General features: G+C 35.2%; 1 protein-coding gene across 4 annotated transcripts in view; it reads left to right on the plus strand.

Moving 5' to 3' along the window:
- The window catches only part of susd1 (sushi domain containing 1), a 28,746-nt gene that overhangs the window by 4,588 nt on the left and 6,686 nt on the right, over positions 1 to 17,472 (plus strand). Inside the window, exons 6-16 of one of the 4 annotated variants that reach the window (XM_038273648.1) lie at positions 1,148 to 1,288; positions 2,978 to 3,157; positions 3,253 to 3,410; positions 5,025 to 5,046; positions 7,384 to 7,563; positions 8,947 to 9,126; positions 9,513 to 9,692; positions 10,038 to 10,202; positions 11,828 to 11,922; positions 12,017 to 12,203; positions 12,336 to 12,429. In XM_038273648.1, coding sequence (XP_038129576.1) covers positions 1,148 to 1,288; positions 2,978 to 3,157; positions 3,253 to 3,410; positions 5,025 to 5,046; positions 7,384 to 7,563; positions 8,947 to 9,126; positions 9,513 to 9,692; positions 10,038 to 10,202; positions 11,828 to 11,922; positions 12,017 to 12,203; positions 12,336 to 12,429 — 1,582 coding nt within the window. Of the gene's footprint in view, positions 1 to 1,108; positions 1,289 to 2,977; positions 3,158 to 3,252; positions 3,411 to 5,024; positions 5,047 to 7,383; positions 7,564 to 8,946; positions 9,127 to 9,512; positions 9,693 to 10,037; positions 10,203 to 11,827; positions 11,923 to 12,016; positions 12,204 to 12,335; positions 12,430 to 17,472 lie in introns of all 4 variants that reach the window. The other 3 variants (XM_038273647.1, XM_038273649.1, XM_038273650.1) reach the window with 3 other exon arrangements.

The following is a 17,472-nucleotide window of genomic DNA, read 5'->3' on the forward strand; positions in this document are numbered from 1 at the left end:
ACACAATTTGTGAATTTTCATGTAACGCAACCAGGATTCATTGTGTCAGGCGAGCAAACGGAACACAATATAAAAATTGTCCCTTTCCTCTTTATGTCAAGTGTAGTTTTTGCATTTTCTAAAATAGAAATGTTTTTTCAAATGATTTAAATTAGGTATTATCAAATATTAAAACAAAATTCGCAGAATATTTAAGTGGTGGCTCTGAGAGAGTCTATACTCGACTTTTTTTTTTTTTTATAATTTCGTCTTTCCAAGCATAGGTGGATTGCACCTTAATGCTCATTCTAAGCTTCATTTTCCCCTTTAAAAACTTTCCTCAAACTGAAACTGTTACCAGATGATGAGGCAATGACGCAGCTGAAGATCTAAACTTAGCAAGAATGTGTTCAAATCTGGAAAAAACACAAGATTTAGTACAACGAAGGCAGAGCCTTTAAATAAGGAAGTTTGATATATCATAATAAAAAAAAACTTTATTTTTCTTTTTGACTCGAATAGCTTTACAGAAGTTAAAACAAAACAGTAAGAATGCAAATAGAAATTCCAATGGACAATACCAGATTAACAAGCCACTAATATCATTTGTATAATCAGAGGTAAATTTAAGCAATATAAAACTGAAAAATATGTAAAGACAATGCAGTAATTTGTATTTTACCACACGAAAATAAAGAAAACATTTTTAAAAGGTTTTTAAATCAAAGAATGCAAGTAAACGAAACAAAAACAGAATTTGCTGAAAATTAAATTAAGTGAATATTCCCTAACATTTCGGTAATATTGCTACAACCAAAAATGGCCTTAGTTTGGTAGAAATAACCACCAAATGGTCAATGTCCCTGTTGTTGTCAAATATTTAAAAAAATCCAATGGATCAATTGAAATGATTTTAAAATGTAAATGTTTCTGGATGATTTGCATTGTAATAACAGGTTTAAATTTCACTGAGTGGATTGGAGAAGTCTGTGTTGATGGAGGAGGAAATACCTTCTTAGTGCCCCTCACTATCCCATGCAGGCCCTCTCTTCTAAGCTTTTTTCCTGTTATGTACTTTTTTGTACTTGTCAGCGTGAATAATATGTCTTGGTAAATGTTTTCCTTGTAGAGATCTTGTGTGGGAATCCTCCTTTAATTGAATTCACAGAGCAGGTGTGGAACCAAAGTTCGTCGCCTGGCAGCACAGTTCTGTATCTCTGTAAAGAGGGCTTTCATAGTAATGGAGGATACAATGTATCCATCTGTAGTAACAATGGAAAGTGGACATCCCCAACTTTGTCATGTCAAGGTAACACACAAGAAGAAAAAGATATTCTCAAGTTTCTTTCATAAACTGTCATAGAACCGTTTTGGCAAGTTGTTGCAGCAAAAACATAGCCAGTCTTTCTTACCTAAGAGTAGCACAGTGTCATTAAGCTTCCCAGCAAGAAATTAGAAAAAAAAAAAAAAATCAACTGGATCAACAGCTAAAAGATCCATTCAATCATAATGTATTTGTGGAACAACCAACCTATCAAAGGTACTTAAAAAGAGAAACGCAACTGCATGTATTATTAAGGAGAATGTCATCAAGATGTTATAGCAAAAAAGAAAAAAAAACAGGAATACAACAAAAACAAAAGTGATTCTAAAAATCTTCTAGACCTTATTTTAAGTAATCTTGGTTACAGCTGTGCTTTTCCTGCAATGATAAGTCAAAATGTAAAACACAACAACCTGTTTGAAACAGAAACTTGGTACAACAGTGGGGGTAGTTCATAGTTTTAAGAATTTTCACAAATGTACAAAACATATGTTAGCGCACAAGTGCAGAAAAGCTGTTGTACACTTTAAATTAGGACTTTTTAGCTTCTATTATTGCATATTTTACTATTCCTGTGCAGAGAAACTGATGTTCAGTCAGTTGTTTTAGAATCTTTCTAATTAAAAAATGTTTTAATATAGACTGTAAGCCAGAATTCAAATTCAAAAACAAAGATTTTATCTTCAGCCTCATAAGTTCATGGGTTCTTACTTCCGGCAACTTTCTAATGGGGTAGGAGAGAAATCTAACATTATAGATTCAGTTTTTTCAGCAAGGCTTTGTCTAAAAAAGGTGTTTTTTTTTTTTTTTGTTTGCCTGTTAAAATGCTTATAATTTAAAAACTCCTAAGGAAATCCAAATTTAGGTTATTATTTCTTTGTTGTAACAATTTTCAATGTCCTCAGATTTTATGTGATAGGAGATCTTGCCTCTTTTGTATTTGTTAGCTTTTAACCTTTCAATGGTTCTTTTTGAAGACATTTTAAATTGTTTGCAGAGTTGAGTATGTGGGTTCCAACCATATGACATTTTTAAAATCCTCCATGCTATTGCCAAACAGCTTATTCTACTTTTTATACTTCCTCTGTGCCGTATATTTTTGAATGAATTATTGAGGTTTGCTGATACCCATTGCTACAATACTGGGTTAAATATTTATTAGTTTAACAAACGAGACCTCCCTATCAATAACCAGTGTGGTTGTGTTAGTCTGTCGAAAGGAACAGAAGATCCAGATGGGTTCCTTTTGTGTTAAGGATGATCGACAGGCCATCTCTGTCATTTAGACGATGGTTCTTAGACTAAATCTGGTCTGTTCTCAATAGTCTTGATTAGATCCAGAAATACAGGCATTGAAAACCCAATTTTCTAAATTTTTTCAACGATCTGAAAATTACAGATTTTCATCTTTCACATTTTAAACAAATATAGACGTTGTTTGGAGGTAAATCGTGTCGTCTTTTCAATGTCTCTCCAACTAATTTATGTGGGAATAAACGACCAGATATATTTTTCCAAGAAATGCGGCTTTTTACCACCCTAAATAATCAACACGAAACATTGTTAAAACAAAGAAATAAACACTAGCTTCCTTAATTGCCCCGCTCAGGTTTCTAAAAATGGTTTGATTTGTGAGATGTTTGTGTTGTAATTGTGCATCATTCCCTGTCTCAGAAATGCTGTGTGGAGATCCACCTGTTGTGCCTCACACTGCACAACTGTGGGATGGCAGCTTCACCTTTGGAAGCACAGCGACCTATTACTGTAAAATAGGATTTTACCATCATGATGGTAGCAATGTGTCAGTGTGTGCAGAAAACGGTTACTGGACATTGCCTGACATTTTGTGCAAAGGTAATATTTTCTCAAAAGAATGCCATGTAGCTCAGTTTGATATTTGTATGTGAAATATCTCAATCTGCTAAATAATGAAATGTCCCTCTTTGTAGAGGTTGACTGTGGAACACCTGTATCCATCCCTAATGCAATAATGGTGTGGGATAAAATGTCCACAGTGGGCTCTAAGGTTGTTTACACGTGTGATAATGGATATATCAATGTTGGTAAAGGAAATCTGTCGGTTTGTGCTCCTAATGGAGGATGGGAAGTACAGGTGCTGGTCATAAAATTAGAATATCATGAAAAAGTAGATTGATTTCAGTAATTCCATTTAAAAAGTGAAACTTGTATATTATATTCATACATTACATACAAACTCATATATTTCAGATGTTTATTTTGTTTAATTTTGATGATTACAAATGACAACAAATGAAAATCTCAAATTCATCATATCAGAAAATTAGAATATTACTGAAGACCAATAAAAACAAAGGATTTATAGAAATGTTGGCCAACTGAAAAGTATGAACATGAAAAGTATGAGCATGTACAGCACTCAGTATTTAGTTGGGCCTCCTTTGGCCTGTATTACTGCAGCAATGCGGCGTGGCATGGAGTCGATCAGTCTGTGGCACTGCTCAGGTGTTATGATAGCCCAGGTTGCTCTAATAGTGGCTTTTAGCTCTTCTGAATTGTTGGGTCTGGTGTATTGCATCTTCTTCTTCACAATACCCCATAGATTTTCTATGGGGTTAAGGTCAGGAGAGTTTGCTGGCCAATTAAGAACAGGGATACCATGGTCCTTCAACCAGGTACTGGTAGCTTTGGCACTGTGTGCAGGTGCCAAGTCCTGTTGGAAAATGAAATCTGCATCTCCAAAAAGTTGGTCAGCTGCAGGAAGCATGAAGTGCTCTAAAACTTCCTGGTATGTGGCTGCGTTGACCCTGGACCTCAGAAAACACAATGGACCAACACCAGCAGATGACATGGCACCCCAAACCATCACTGACTGTGGAAACTTTACACTGGACTTCAAGCAACGTGGATGAAGTGCCTCTCTTCTTTTCCTCCAGACTCTGGGACCTTGATTTCCAAAGGAAATGCAAAATTTACTTTCATCAGAGAACATGACTTTGGACCACTCACCAGCAGTCCAGTCCTGTTTCTCTTTAGCCCAGGCAAGACGCTTCTGACGCTGTCTGTGGTTCAAGAGTGGCTTGACACAAGGAATGCGACAGCAGAAACCCATGTCTTTCATACGTCTGTGTGTGGTGGTTCTTGAAGCACTCACTCCAGCTGCAGTCCACTCTTTGTGAATCTCCCCCACATTTTTGAATGGGTTTTGTTTCACAATCCTCTCCAGGGTGCGGTTATCTCTCTTGCTTGTACACTTTTTTCGACCACATCTTTTCCTTCCCTTCGCCTCTCTATTAATGTGCTTGGACACTGAGCTCTGTGAACAGCCAGCCTCTTTAGCGATGACCTTTTGTGTCTTGCCCTCCTTGTGCAAGGTGTCGATGGTCGTCTTTTGGACAACTGTCAAGTCAGCAGTCTTCCCCATGATTGTGTAGCCTATAGAACTAGACTGAAAGACCATTTAAAGGCTTTTGCAGGTGGTTTGAGTTAATTAGCTGATTCGAGTGTGGCACCAGGGGCCATCAATTTTGAACCTTTTCACAATATTCTAATTTTCTGATATGATGAATTTGAGATTTTCATTTGTTGTCATTTGTAATCATCAAAATTAAACAAAATAAACATCTGAAATATATGAGTTTGTATGTAATGTATGAATATAATATACAAGTTTCACTTTTTAAATGGAATTACTGAAATCAATCTACTTTTTCATGATATTCTAATTTTATGACCAGCACCTGTACCCTCTCTGTCCTGCCAAGGTGATATTTATTTATTCATCCTTATGTAAGTGTAATGAGTTATTATTTCATAGTAAAAGGCTTTTGGATCCTTTTTTAGATTTATCAAATGTGTCTGCATACCACTCAAATACCATGTTTAAAGGAAAAGTCCGGTCAGCAATAAATAATCAATGCATCATTATCTATACCTAAAACTAATACATTTGCAGTGATTTAAAGAATTTAGCATTAATCAGTAAAAACGTAAAAACAATAATTTTCGTTGTGATCTCTGAGTCTGGGACAGGCCATTATTGCCCAAATATAGTAACACCTCACTCCTGACATCTTCCGGCAGTGACGTCACGGTGCGGTAAGTCTAGCGCCATTCTCCAAGCATTACAAGCAAAATCGCTAGATCTACTAGATCTATTCGGTCTAGATCTACTAGACACATCTGTAATCAACAACAATTATTGAACATTTTGAGAGGACTTCACCATTGAAATTTATGAGAACTTTGTTAAATTGACAATGCCCAAGTGCATGGCAGTTGGATGTTGTAATACATAGGGTAAAAGTGAAATAAATTTTTGTTATTTCACCTTTCCGATTCATGATCCTCTACTGAAGGGTTACTGCGGTCCTGGTCGTTTGATTGCCAACTTCAATTCAGTTCAGTGTATTTATATAGCCCAATTCACAACACATGTCATCTCAAGGCACTTTACAGTTCACCTTCAACGTGAAGACGGAGGATTTGCCATTGAAGGTGTGGCCAGAGAAAAAACTTAATATGTTTCCAACATTTTGAAGAAAGATGTTTACAAGATGACTTGGATAAAAGCGCGTTGTGACAAGCACCAGATACAGCATTGGGACTTGCTCAACAGCCGATAACGCACCGTGACGTCACAAGGTGGCAGTAGTGTTCTTTGACAAACATAGAAGTTTCCAGTAAAGCACGATCAAATGAAAATTACTCTTAACTGACACATTTATAGATTTAAAGCACTTTCAGAAAAATTCTGAACATGACCGGACTTTTCCTTTAAAGTGGCTTGCTACTTTAAAGGAAAAGGGATTTTATGTGATACATCAGAAGAAATAAGAACATAATTTCTAACTGAAGGAGAATCTTGGTAGTGTTTTGTACATAATTGATGAAAGCATTGTTAAGTCCAAATAATGTGAAGGGAAGCACAGCCACCTACCTACCATGACACAGCAAGGGCATGGTAGCCTAAACATTCTAAACATCATTACTAATGCTCTAAACATTTCCAAGGTGTCTGTAGATGATTTTAACCCATCTTAACACTTTTTAAAGGCATCATTTCCATTGAATCAATTAGACAAAATGATGTTATTCAAAAACAATTATTTAAGTACAAAGCAACTGAAACTTTACCCAAGATTACTCATCCACTCTCACTTTGTCCTGTGACTCAGTGAAAGGAGCTGCTTCTTCCATTCTAACATTTCAGACATGATTAATCCCATCGTTGCCATTTAGTCGAAGGTTTCCTCTGATAACAAAAACAATAACCATGAAGTAATTATTCATCAGTGAGAAGTGAAAAAGATTAGTGTTAAGGACAAAAAATCCAAGGGAATATTTTATTTCCTTTCCGAAATCATCAACAACAACAAAAATTGTGTCTTCTTTTCCATGGTTGACAACCTGCAAAGACTTCTAGCTTCTTTCCTGAGATTATTCTGAAGATTAGAAACATCTTTACACCAGCATCTAGTTCATTGGCAATAAAATCTAATTGGAAAGAAAGACAATTCTTTCTAAACCACACAAACATAGAATAAATCATTTAAACAAGCTGCTCTTTCTGGTGTCTCTGTGTTTAAACTACAGCTTAATTTAAGAAAGTTCTGTCGTAATTTTAAAAAATATGCATCCTTTTGAAAGGTGGTTTTCCTTTAAGCCTTAAAAAAACAACACATTTAAAAACAAATCAAAGCGTATTTATGTTTTAATGGACAAGACCAAAATCTAAATTATATAAAACTTGTTTCGCTAGAACGAATTGCAAAATATTTTAGACGAATTGAGACATCAACTAACAGTTGTGGGTCAACAAAGTATGAAATCAGCAGCTGACAACAAAAGTAAATCACATACATCACACTTTTCGGATTTTAACATGTTTTTAAAATTATTTATTGTTTTCCCTTCACTTTATAGTTAAGCAGTTCTCTGGGTTGGCCTATCACATAAAATCCCAATAAACTTTACTAAAATGTTTGAAATGTAACAAAAAGTCAACCTTATCAAAGGGTGTGGATAGTTTTGCAAGGTATTGCTTAATGTGAAATCAAGCTTCCAGGCTCCTCCTTTCACCCTCTGTCTTCTTGTTTTAGAAATCAGTTGCGCAGAGCCTCCTTTTATAGAGCATGCTACAATGCAATGGGATGGCTCACCACAGGTCGGTAGTGTGGTGTTTTACCAATGTGAGCCGGGATATTACACCAGAGGCCCGAAAAACTACTCAGTATGTGGAGAGAATGGATTGTGGCAGGATGTGGAGCTGTTGTGTGAAGGTGCAACTTTTTACAATTCAAGAAAGCTGATTGTTTTGGTTTTAATTTTGGATTTTTTTATAGTATAATAAAACCCTAGAAATTCATATAATTTTTTTTGTTTTGTTTTTTGGCCACATAATAAAAAAAATCAAAGTTAAAACACTTACAGAGGAATCTGCATGTTTTACTTTCTTAAAGTTTTTCTGAATTCATTTTTCAAAGGTGTTGTTGGACTGGAATATTTGGGGCTTATTTTGAGCTTTGAAGTATTTTCTGATTGTAACAAAATTATGCATTAATCTGTTTATATAGAATATTAACGGTATAAGCTTGATAAAAAAAAAAAAAACAAAGCACAGTTTTCTGGGTCATATACCCGCCTACTTTTTTAATTAAACATAGAGTAAGGCCTCATTTTAAAGAATCAAGATGCTCATCCTCACAACATGCACCCCTGGGCAATGTCCTGCTTTCTTGGTACCTAATCGTTAGCAGTGTTGAACAGGGCTGACATGTCGCTAAAACAGGCTGCTGTTCTCAGACTGACAGTGGTGCGTTCAACCACTTGTCCGCACCAGCTTGACAGCAAGAAATAAAAAGAGTTTGCTGAGGTAGAGAGATTGGAAATCTATTGAATTTACTGTACATCAGAGTGAGTGAAAGCAAAAAATACACTGAAAAGAAAATAAAAATTAAAAGGACATCAATGGCATGAATAATACTGATGGTAAAGTGTATTAAAGCAAAATAAATGTGTGAAATTTAATGTTTATTTTATAAAACAACCTTAACAGATGATATTACAAGTTCAGGGGTGCCTAATAAGTTCCTAATAGTAAAAAAAATATAAATGTAAACACATGAATATAATTACAAAAGAAAGTCACATAAACTCCTCCTTTATTGTCAGAAATGTATTTTGAAAATCAGCTGTTTGCTTTAAAAGGAACAGAGAGACCAACATTTGTAATCATATTTACTGATTTTTTTGACAATGAAATTGGATATTTTTTTCTTTTGAAACAGTAAAATTTATCAGCAACAGATTCAGCAACTGACTTCAAAAGTTTCCTTAATTCTTTGCTCCAGCAAAATAGTAGTTTTTTGGTTATTTTATTTAATGTGGTATTGGCAGATATTTGTTACAACAATTTTCATCATGTTTTGAATTCAAATTAGTCATAAATCATACTGTAGTTATATAAAAAGCTTGGCAATGCCCTCAATTCTTCCGAGTCCTAACAACACCTCTACTGAATCAAACAGAAGTAAACAAACCAAAAAAAGTCCTCCCATCAACTTGTTTAAACTTTTGTAATTTGTGAATGTTTTCACTTTGAACACCATGCATCCTGATTTCAATTCTCTGTAATACGGTAAATTGCTGTTTTCTTGTTGTAGAAATCATTTGCTCTGAGCCTCCTTTCATAGACCACGCTAACATGCAGCTGGAGGGCAAACAACGAGTCGGCAGTGTGGTATATTACCAATGTGAAGAAGGATATTACACCACAGGCCTGAGAAACTACTCAGAGTGTGGAGAAAATGGGTTGTGGCAGGATGTGGATCTGTTGTGTGAAGGTGCCTCTTTTTATCACCATGAGTTTGGGGGTCTACTGGTGTAAATGCTGGACTCCCAGTCATAATTGTGAGCCCATGAAAAGGGGATATGTTAAACATGTTTCTGTTGTAAGATTTTTGGAAAATTATAAAGCAGAATTTAAGTAAATTGGAAATGATTCATATTTCATCAGAAATTCATTTCAAAAAGAGAAACTCATTTATAGATTCAATACATTCAGAAGAACATGCAGTATTTTAAGCTTTCATGTCTGATACTTTAGATGAATATCATTTTTTTTTCCCACAAGGAGCGCATAACACAAAAGATCGTAGCTAAATAAGCTGCTGATATAATGCTGAACAGAGGGGAAATGGGTTTTTTACTAACTCTTATTTGTATACAGAAGTAAACTGTGGTCCCCCAACATGTCTTCCCAACACTAAGCTGCTGTGGGACGGCAGCAGCACACCCGGCAGTGTTGCACAGTGTGCATGTGTGGATGGATTTTACCAAGAAAGTGGAAATAATTTATCAACATGTTTAAAGTCAGGAGTTTGGGGGGAAATATCTGTAAAATGCAAAGGTAGGGTCACGTTCTCCATATATCAGACAATGTTTTTTCACCGCTGTCCCTTCCTTGATCTTCCCGCATGTTCTCCAGCATGTCAGTGCTTCCAAACTTTGCTGGGATTTGGGGTTTAAGATGTGGAGTTGTGCCAATTTCAGAAACAGCATGTGACTCTCTTTCCGTCAACTTTCAGCAATCCACTTTAACCAGCACAACAGGACACATTAGTGTGTACTAGATAGATTGTTAGTGATATAACCTGTATTCTCCTTAGGGTGCATGCTGAAAACAAAAGATGACCTTTCTGTGAGGAATGATTTATGATATCTCTGAATGCATGTTTGCATTGTTTTTTTCCAGCTGAATGTGGCCCTGTTCCCTTCCTTGCCCACTCAGAGGTAGTGTGGCACAACAGAAGTACGGTCGTCCACCGCTGTGCAGTGGGATATCACAGCTGGAGGGGCACCAACATGTCTTTGTGCAGCGGCTCTGGATTGTGGGTGAGAGCTACTCTGAAATGCATTGGTGAGTCTAAAGGTAGCAGTATGGCTGTCATCATGTGTAAAACAATATAATAGGTATTAAGATGTTTTGTTCTTTTCTTGATTATTTTATTTTCTTAATTATTTCATTAACACAAAATTCACAACAGATGTTTGCCTCAATCCGAGTTATCAGTATACGAATACATCACAGTATGAATGAATAATAAATGAGGTGAAAATGTGCAAAAAGGCAGAGAAAGTAAAGAAACCCACTTGGTTGATTAATTTGAAAAACATATAGGAAAAAAAACATTTGCTGCTATGAGCAAACCAGTATCAGCTGACTTAATGTTACCTTATGGCCTTAAGGATATTTTCTATTGTTAAAATTTTACACAGAAAGTTTAGATTGGTAAAAAACTAACAAAGAAAAGCATCCCCCACAAAGTGTCTTAAGAATGATGCATCATAGAATAAAATGCAAACTCACGGCAATTCCTTTAGCTAAGTTTAAGCATTCTGAATTATCCAGTGTGTGCCATTTTTCACTTTTAAATAAAAGACTAAAAACGTTTTTCGAATAAAAACAATTGGTAAATGGCCTGTACTTATATAGCGCTTCTTCAAGTCAGGATAATGGACCAAAGCGCTTTACACTACATTCAGTCATTCACCCATTCACGCACACACTGATGATGTACAGTACAAACTACATTGTAGCCACAGCTGCCCTGCCCTGACAGAAGCAAGCTGTACACTGGCGCCTTCTGACCAGTATCAGTAGATGATGGTAAAGCAATGACTTAAAACTCAGTTTATTCTATGAATACTCACTGTGAACAACTCTATTGCTAAAGAAAATGTATATTGAGGCTTGTTCAGAATGTGCTGCAGCTGATTTGGTCAAGAAGCCTTTGGATTTTATTGAACATACTATGGAGCGATCCATCCTAATGGAAAATATAAAATTTGCAGTTTGGAACATCATGGTGGAAGCTGACTTACAGCATCTCCTACTGGCTGACTTAAATATACAGCAACTAAAGAAAAGCTTAACAGAGCAATGTTCAGAAATTTATGAAAATCTGATGACTGAAAAAGTCTAGTTCCAAGTATTAAATAGTTTGAAACACACAGCCAAAAAAAAAACAAACACTATTTGTTTATCAGAAAAATATGAAAACGCTAGAGACGCCCAGTCAGCCTCTCGATTGGATTCAATGAAAGTTCTATGGAAAGAATTGGTGATCAGATGCATAACAAGGATCCTCAGAAACGTCCAGATTTTAGGGCAGTTTGTGTGAAAAATTGGTCTAAATCCAGCTAAGGAATGCGAGTTATTCTACTTTCTCTATCCAGCACATACCGTTAAATTGCCTTTGCTAAAAAAGTTCCCCCATAAAGTACATTATACATTTCTGTTACTGTGTTCTAATATTTTACCAATCCATTTTTAAAAGAATAAACTTTGTGAAGACTTATTAGTTGTTGCAAGCGATACTGTGAATTTAATGCCATTGGTCCCATCAGAAATATTTACTTATTACTTATACTCACTATACATATGCATGAGCATTAAATAAAATATAACAAATATGTATTAAATATTTTGGAGTACATGTAAACATCTTACTAAAACAACTGGTATCTATTTATGTAATACAGAAATCAAGCCACCTATCAACCAGCTGAGGCTTCATAATGGACACTGTCTGGAGTGGAAGGCAGAAAAGTATGAGGAAGATACAGAGTTTTATAAGGCAAGATATATATATATATATATATAATCTTTCTCTGTGTATCGAAAGAGAACTTTTTTAACTCCTACTGTGCATGTGGATTCAATTATTTTAGGTAATTTATTTAGGATCCAGGGATTACCTGAAATCATTTTTAGACAAAGGACGACGTTTGTTGAGGTCCAAAGATGATTGGCTGAGGGTTTGCCTAAAGCTGCTTCCGTTGACAAACTACAGCATTTCTATCACAGCAGTAAAAGCCAGATTCACAGCTACCATCACAACCAACACCTCTTTAACAGGTACGACGCAATCTCCAGCATTAATAAATTATGAATATTTTACATTCATGCATCTATAATTATAGGTTGCCTTCTTCATATTGACCAGTGAACATGAAATACTGACTATATATACATCTTTATTCTGTGAAGTACCTCCATCACCAGTTGTCTACTACACGGAGTTGGAAACTCCAGTGCCAACATTGAGATTAAAAAGATCTCCCAACACGTTGGACCCCATTAGGTAATATCTCACTGTCCAACACTGACTCTGTGGCTCTGTTATGACAAAGTGTGTATGAAATTTCAATTGGTTGTGTAGTCAGTGCTATAATGTTTATACCTCTTCAACCTTTTTAGATTGTTTGACTTTAAAACATAACTATCAAATAGTTTCAGCTGGAATATCTGTGGAGTGGGATTTCTGGGATTTCACAACAGGGCCAGAAAAACAGTAACAGGGTATTGAAACTGCTGCAAAGGATATTGGAGCTCACATCAGTACTTATATACAACCCAGTCTCATTGGAAAATGTACCCCCACTACGTTGGTCCACACTGCAAAACGTAGTGGAGGTACATTAATGGCCATTTTTTTGTGGTACTGTTACATTTCTTCTGCCTATACGCTTTCTGTTGTTTTACGTCCTAGTCACGTGACTTTCAAGATTTCAGCTGGGAGAAGGAAAAAAATACATATATGGCCGACATTCGCTCATTTTTTTGTGGAAAGATTAATGACTTGAGTTTGTTTTTGCATTAAAATGAGTTTTGATTACATTTCTAGTGAGAAATGTATAGTTTGTTGCCAGAATATTTACTCAGGGAATGTACATATTCACTTGCTTGTTCGTTTCTTGCAAAGATTTTTCAAGATAATGTGAAACTGTAACATTTTGGTATAAACATGGCTGAGATTTCTCTAACTTTTAGTGGGAAAATCAATAATTTCAATCAGTTTCTGCATTTAAATGGGTTTTGATTACATTTATAGCGAGAAGTGTAGGGTTTATTTACATAATATTTACTTAGTGAACATACATAATCACCCGCTTGCTAGTTTTTGCTACGTTTTTCGGATCTCGTCAGGATTATGTGAAATTGCAACGTTTTGGCTGCTACCCATCGCCTAGCATTTAGCTGCCGCCCCGATTCAACATTGAATTCTTTGTGATTTAACTCCATCTGACGGATCAAACCCTCGCCACTGCGTGCGTTGCGTCTGAGGTTGATTTTCAGATCAATGCATTACGTCGTGGCATACGGGAGAAACTAATTAAACTAGTTAAAAAAAGGATCATGGGTTAAGATCGGATGTGTTTTATTTGGAAATCTACCGGATCCTTTGTGCATTTAACTTCCTGTTTGGTGCGATCTCATTGATGGATTTTGACCAGATTTTTTACCAAAGAGGAACTCAAAAAAATCAAAACAATTTAAATACACAACCAGCATATCTGGAATCAGTGACAGAGAGCGACTGGGACCAGAAGTTTATTAATTTCTCCCCATTGATTTCCATTCAAAATGTTTTCGCTCCCACCGGGCTCTATGGAAGGGGCGTGCATACCGCCACCTACTGTTCATGAGTGTGTAGCAACATTGTTTTACATCTATTAAATTCTATTTTTTAATTTTGTATTCTGAAGATAAATAAATAATGCTTTCCTTAATCTATAAATATCTTTTATATTTCCTTTATTTCCCAATAATCATTTAAGACTCCATTCTTGGCCTGTCCTTTCAACTCTTTTCAATTTCTTCCTTTCAGGTCCAGATGTTTTAAAGTTCATCAATACAAGTTCTACATTTTCTATCTCTCCACATCCTTCCCATTTATCATTATTTTTCATCCCTATTAAGTATAAATTGTCATTTAAATAAGTATGACCTACTCTTAATCTGATCATTATTATTTCTTCCCTTCGGTTTCTCTCATTAATATTTCTATTTAATACTGACTTTTGTACTTTATATAACCTTCTTCCTTTTTATCTTCATTCCACCTTTTTTTTTTTTGCCATTTTTCAATTTCTTTCCTCTTAATAAATGATTTTCCTTCCCCTTTCCCTAAAGGAATTGTAATTGTTATTTGTCTACTTTTCATTCAACCTAACTTTCCATTAATTAGCTTGAAAACAGCACTTTGTAGGCACCCAGTTTCTCTAACAATGGCCCTTTTTGGGTTACCCTCCATGCATTGGGTGTCAGTTCAGTGGCAGTTCCAGAACATTTTCTTAGGGTTGACCAGGCAGTACAATAATGTGCATGTGGCCAAAAAGTAATAGGGATCAAATTCGGTTCAGTCAAGCTATTGGGATCAGGCATCAGGTTCAATTTGCATATTTTCTTAGCCAAAACAAGGATTTGTTGGGCTACTGTAATTTTGAATTGAAAAACGTCCTGAATGGGAAGTCTTCAAACTTGAAAAACAAAGTCCAAAGTTTTTTTTTTTTTTTTTTTTTTTTTTTTTTGAATGATTATGACCTGGATGTCTAAGAATCTTCACCAGCTTATCAGGGAAATGAATGCCCACAATGTCTATATTCTCCAAAAGAGAATAACAGAACAGACCTTCATGAGGCCCTTGTTAAAGCTATGCACATATTTATGCATCTATGCTCTTCAAATAACTTTCTGGTTCGACTCAACATTTACATTAAATGGGTTGAGAGGTTGTTCTTTACCAGTAAATACATAAAAGATTCCCAGATGACTGCCGATACAAACTCTCCCCTATAAAACCTAAAACTAATTCTTATAAGAGAGTAAAATCTGTATTAGTCTTCATTAAATGTAGCATATTGTTGCAAATAATTGATTGCTTTATTTTTGGTGTCAGCTTTTGGTCAATATGCTAACCTTAAAAGGTCAAAGTGGGAAAATGTACCCCCACTACGGGTAGTAGTGGGGTAGTAGTAGACAAATTAGCAATTAGAGGAGGCAATAACAATTACAATTCCTTTAGGGAAAGGGGAAGGAAAATCATTTATTAACAGGAAAGAAATCGAAAAATGGCAAAAAAAAAAGGTGGAATGAAGATAAAAAGGAAGAAGGTTATATAAAGTACAAAAGTCAGTATTAAATAGAAATATTAATGAGAGAAACCGAAGGGAAGAAATAATAATGATCAGATTAAGAGTAGGTCATACTTATTTAAATGACAATTTATACTTAATAGGGAGGAAAAATAATGATAAATGTGAAGGATGTGGAGAGATAGAAAATGTAGAACACGTATTGATGAACTTTAAAACATCTGGACCTGAAAGGAAGAAATTGAAAAGAGTTGAAAGGACAGGCCAAGAATGGAGTCTTAAAGGATTATTGGGAAATAAAGGAAATATAAAAGATATTTATAGATTAAGGAAAGAATTATTTATTTATCTTCAGAATACAAAATTAAAAAATAGAATTTAATAGATGTAAAACAATGTTGCTACACACTCATGAACAGCAGGTGGCGGTATGCACGCCCCTTCCCTAGAGCCCGGTGGGAGAGAAAACATTTTGAATGGAAATCAGTGGGGAGAAAGATTTCAAAATAAAACACATCCGATCTTAACCCATGATCCTTTTTTTAACTAGTTTAATTAGTTTCTCCCGTATGCCACGACGTAATGCATTGATCGGAAAATCAACCTCAGACGCAACGCACGCAGTGGCGAGGGTTTGATCCGTCAGATGGAGTTAAATCACAAAGGATTCAATGTTGAATCGGGGCGGCAGCTAAATGCTAGGCGATGGGTAGCAGCCTAAACGTTGCAATTTCACATAATCCTGACGAGATCCGAAAAACGTAGCAAAAACTAGCAAGCGGGTGATTATGTATGCTCTCTGTCATTGATTCCAGATATGCTGGTTGTGTATATAAATTTTTTTTTTTTTTTTTTAGTTCCTCTTTGGTCAAAATCTGGTCAAAACCCATCAATGAGATCGCACTAAACAGGAAGTTAAATGCACAAAGGATCCGGTAGATTTCCAAATAAAACACATCCGATCTTCTTCTTCTTCTTCTTGTTGTGTTTATTGGCGGTTGGCAACAAACTTAATAGTAGCATTACCGCCACTTACTGGTATGGAGTGTGGCTCTCGTTGGTCTAACGCTCTTTTTGTATATATATATCTATATATACTCATACATACACCTACCAACCCACACAAACAAACTTACATCCATATTTATATTCTACTCATCACTATCATCCACACATTCACTCTTATGTCTACTCTATCAAATTCTACTGAATATCTTAGTTTTCTTTAAGAATCTAATAACTATTTGTATATGTTTGCTCTCCAAACTTTCCCTCAAAATATCTATTAACATAAATTTTACCTTAATACTTTCAAACTCTTTTATCATACATCTTCTCTCTCTTTCATATTTATCACATTCTAGAATAACATGTTCTACTGTTTCCCATTCTCCACAATATTCACATTTACCAGTTGCATGTTTTTGAATTTTAAAAAGTGAGTAGTTAAGTCCAGTATGCCCAAATCTTATCCTGGTTATCACTCTTTCCTCTTTTCTATTTCTTTTTCCCTTTCTTCTTTCTTTAACCTTCTTCTGAATTTTATAAAACCATCTTCCTGTTATTTCTTCATCCCACCTTTTCTGCCACTTTTCCATCAGTTTTTCCTTAACCATACTCTTTCCTTCAGCTTTACTTGTTTTAACTTTAATGCTAATTGGTTTTTGAATTGCCCCTTTTGCTATTTTATCTGCTCTCTCATTTCCTTCTATTCCAATATGCGCTGGAACCCATACAAAAATAACTATCACACCCATATTTTTAATTCTATATAATGTGTGAAAAATTTCTAATAATATGTCCATTCTACTATCCGATTGCTTGTTTTTAATACTTAATAATGCAGAACTTGAATCTGAACAGATTATTGTTTTTAATGGTTTTATCTCTTCTACCCATTGTAAGGACAATAAAATTGCCATCATTTCTCCTGTGTATACTGATAAATCGTCTGTAATTCGTTTTCCTATTCTTATATTGAATTCTGGTACAACAAACGCTATTCCTACTTTTCCAGTTATCTTTGATGCATCTGTATAGATTTGAATATACTGATAGTAATTGTTTAAATGTACCTGTACTGAACTACTATCAATGATGAAAGATTTATCCTGCTTCTTTTCCATGATTGTCATATCTACTGTTGCTTCTGGTAAAATCCATGGCGGTATTACTGATGTTGGTGTTGTATGACTAATTTCCAGATTATTCATGTTAAATTCTTTTATTTTATTTTCAATTGTCCATCC

Source organism: Cyprinodon tularosa, unplaced genomic scaffold (assembly GCF_016077235.1).
Source record: "Cyprinodon tularosa strain WSP-4 unplaced genomic scaffold, ASM1607723v1 ctg880, whole genome shotgun sequence".
NCBI lineage: Eukaryota > Metazoa > Chordata > Actinopteri > Cyprinodontiformes > Cyprinodontidae > Cyprinodon > Cyprinodon tularosa.